The sequence below is a fragment of the Lactuca virosa genome, chromosome 2 (genome assembly GCF_052849685.1).
Source record: "Lactuca virosa cultivar CGN04683 chromosome 2, Lactuca_virosa_CGN04683_v6, whole genome shotgun sequence".
NCBI classification, from domain to species: Eukaryota; Viridiplantae; Streptophyta; class Magnoliopsida; order Asterales; family Asteraceae; genus Lactuca; species Lactuca virosa.
This window is the reverse complement of record NC_136427.1, coordinates 81,127,821-81,131,477: the sequence shown is the minus strand read 5'-3', so window position 1 is coordinate 81,131,477 and position 3,657 is coordinate 81,127,821. Positions and strand designations below refer to the sequence as shown.

The 3,657-nt window shown below is 32.6% G+C and overlaps 1 protein-coding gene across 1 annotated transcript; it reads right to left on the bottom strand.

The window, feature by feature from the left end:
• Positions 1 to 1,569: 1,569 nt before the first annotated feature.
• LOC145157535 (F-box protein At5g03100-like) lies at positions 1,570 to 2,794 on the bottom strand. The gene is made up of 3 exons (XM_079076561.1): positions 2,723 to 2,794; positions 1,829 to 2,296; positions 1,570 to 1,653 (listed from the first exon to the last, which is right to left on the bottom strand). Exons 1-3 carry the CDS (start codon positions 2,792 to 2,794, stop codon positions 1,570 to 1,572), a joined length of 624 nt encoding a protein of 207 aa, XP_078932687.1.
• Positions 2,795 to 3,657: the final 863 nt, after the last annotated feature.

Here is a 3,657-nt window from a genome sequence, read left to right as displayed (position 1 = left end):
ATTTACTTACTATCACCGTGTATTACACGGGTTGTAACCTAGTAATAATAATAAGCAACTGTTTAATGGACGGAAATTCTTCTGTGGAGAAACGATTGGATACTTAGATCTTGCATTTGGATGGATTGCAAATTATCTTGGAATATTTCAAGAAACAAGTGGTATAAAACTCTTAATGGAAAGAAAGTTTCTACTTATAGTGTCATAGAAAGATAACTTTTCTAGTATCCCAATAATTCAAAAAAGTTGGCAAGGTTGTGAGAAGTTGGTTACCAAGTTCCGGCCCATGCGTCAATTTTCCCTTTGTAAGTGAACGATTTGATGAGGATTGATTGTCTCGGTAAATCAATAATCATCTAATACTTTTGAGTTGTGATGCCTTACATTTTGTTATTATTATTTTGGTTTCGAAAAAAAAAAAAATAAGAGATGCTAATTTTGTACGCTCAGTATGATCACATTCATTATACATGATAGAAAACACAACACAACAGGACAAGACAAGAAGAAACTAAACATATCACGTAATTTTTTTTTCACACCACCTAGATTTGCTCTCAATTTTTTATATATACTTAGTCACAATATGTCAATCCTTACAAACCCGTATCCAGGTCCCGTATTTCAACAACCCAAACGCAATTGCAAGCCTTTCACTATTCACACAAAGTATTCTCCCTTTTCTCATCCTCTCCAACATCATGAAAAACAGATTTCAAATTACCAATATACCCTTTTTGCTATTAACTCACCAAGTTCCTCAAGCAACTTCTTAACCTCTTCGCATTGCTCAAAACACTTGTCCCCACTACTAAAAGCATCAATTTTTCATCAATATCCAACCAACTACGCCCCACGTTTGTTTTAAATCCCTTAGCTTTTATTAACTTTCACACCTTTGTAACTTGATTCGGTTTCCGTAAAGAAGCATCTACATTCGATACCTAAACATAATATCCCGAATTATGTAAACTCAAACTAATTATACGTTTCGAAGCACTTTCTGCAATCTTGGTGTCTCCATTTTTTTGGGAAACACTAAGTAAAGAACCCCATATGCTTGCATCAGGGGCCACTGGCATTGAAAGGATGATTTTTTTCTGATTTGGGCAGCTGCCCGGATCATAAAAGAAGGCCAACTACTCAAGCCGTGTTCGTTCTTTGCTTCCATTTGGTAATCTTTAGTCATATGGTAAAATTCATTTGCATTCTCAATGTGGAATCAGGGGTTAACTTTGTATAGTTCACAATTCTCACCAAAACTAAACCACAATATATAAGAATTAATTTGCTAAAACCCTTGCTAAAGTAATCTTAAACGCTTCATTAGTGAAAGAAAAGCGTCATATATTAAGAGCAAAAAAAAAGCCACTAAACTACAATAAATGCATTGGGTAATAACTAACAGTGCATTGGCTAAATAGAAAAAGCACATATCAAAAGGTGAAAAGATCAATATTTTGAAGGGTATCCAAGTAAACTTTACATAAACAAAACAGGAAAAAAAAAGATGAAAACAGTCACGTTAGCTAAACTGCATAAGCATGAACTCAAAGCATCATCAATCACTTAATGTTGGTAGTTATGAGTAACAACTGGAAACTTCATATTTGATGGGACAATGAAACCTTTAGTTTGCAAACGAGAAAGAACCTACAAATGAGAAGACAGTGAAAATGACATTATATTAGGATCACTGATTGATTGAGAAGACAATAGAAGGATACTTGAAACAAGTTTGTCAAAGGATAATCAATAAACTACTATACAACTAATGATCATATGAAATTTACAAAAGCATATATTGTGAAAGCAAAAGAAATTATACCAAAGAGCAGAAAACCCCAATTTTAAGCTCCTTAACGTGGCGAAGTTTTCGTATAAATCCTTTAAACATCTCGTCTTCCGTTTCTTCGCGTGTTTTGTCCCAAGTGAAGAAAATATCATAATTTAAGTAAACTTCGACTAAAGAAGACACATTTAGCAACAAAAGCTTCCACAACCTCAGGTTACCTTCGATTGTCAGTGATAAAACATAAGGAGCATTAATTTCGATAATATGGGCATCGATTGCATTATCAACATCCAAGTATCCAGATAACACCAACTTCTTAACACTCTTTGAAATAATATCCATTTTCTTAAAACCATAGCAAAATTTCAACTCCAAAGTTTCCAATAAAGGACTCCCGGATAATATGTTTACAATCAAATCTTCATTTAGCTTACCACATGCAATGCACAAACTCCTAAGATTTTTCCAACTAATCGCTCCAATTGGAGTAAATACGCACTCCTGTAATTTCAGATAAGTAAAACATGTGTTGATGAAGAAAAATTGATCTAACAAAAACTTCCGTTTCGCTTTAGGTAACGTTAAATTAAACTCTTCAACATTACATCTCAGAGCATAACGAATCCAATTGTTGATATGCGATTCAAATCCAACAAATCCTCTAGAATAACGGGAGCACACCTGGAATTTCTTAAGTTTCAACTGGCGACATTGAATTAGGGTTTTGTCCACGCATAACGCGAAATTGGGCCACGTATGTCTACCACCATGTATAAAAGTTAAATTAGGAACCAAAGTCCAAAGATGGTTCCATCGTTTGGAGAGTGTACCTGTTCTAATGGAGTCTTTTGTTGTGGGTAAACGACACTGGATTTCAAGAAGCAAGCAATCTGGCAAAGCACTGATTCAATCGAGTTCACCCTTCACCACGATTTTTTCAGATTTTCTCTGTTTTCGCCTAATTTTAGGTTGATTTTGACCTTCTTCCACTGTCTCCATGGCGAAAACAGAGCTATCGTCGCTTTATCACATCGACCACCGCGTCAAGATTATATCCAAGATGAAATTTGAAATCAATAAAGTTCTAATTTCCCCCCTAAACTTTGAAAAGTATAATTTCAGTCTATTTATATGAGATATATATTATCATATTTAAATCGTTTTTTATAATTAGTTATATAGATTATCCTTAGAGATTATTTCTAATATTCCTTTGTAATATTAAAACTATAAATGGATAACTAATAAATTAATAACTGTATATAAAAAAGTTATATAAAGAATGTCATTCCTAAATATAATTGTGGTTTGCTTTGTATCAAGATGACATTCCTATAATTGGGTAGATTTTTTCACAATATAATGATGTAATAGAAAGAAATGAAAGGATGATGTTATAATGAACAAGTCAGTGAAAGTATGTTGCATTTAGCCCTTCTCTAATGTTGCTCGCACCATCAATATTTTATGCCTATGTGAAAGAAGAAGCAAAGGCTCCTGCCTTACAAAAGCTAGACATTATCAAACATAGTTAAATGAGAAGAAATTCTTCATAAAAGTTAGGGAAATCTTCAGAAAAGTCTTATAATTTTAGTCTAATTTATGAAACAGTCTCAAATTAATTTTTGTTTACAGAAAAGCAAAGAATACCGGTTAAAATTTCGAAAAACCCTTTTTGCCCGGTTTCAAAGATTTAGCCAGTATTCTGTCATTTTTCGTTAGTTTGCTCAAAATATTAGGATTTTTTTAAAAATTACCCGAAAAAACAAAATATTGGGACTTTTCTGAAAATTACTATGGAATTAATGGGTATTATTATTATTAAATCATTTATAAACATATAAATTTTTTTATTATAAACA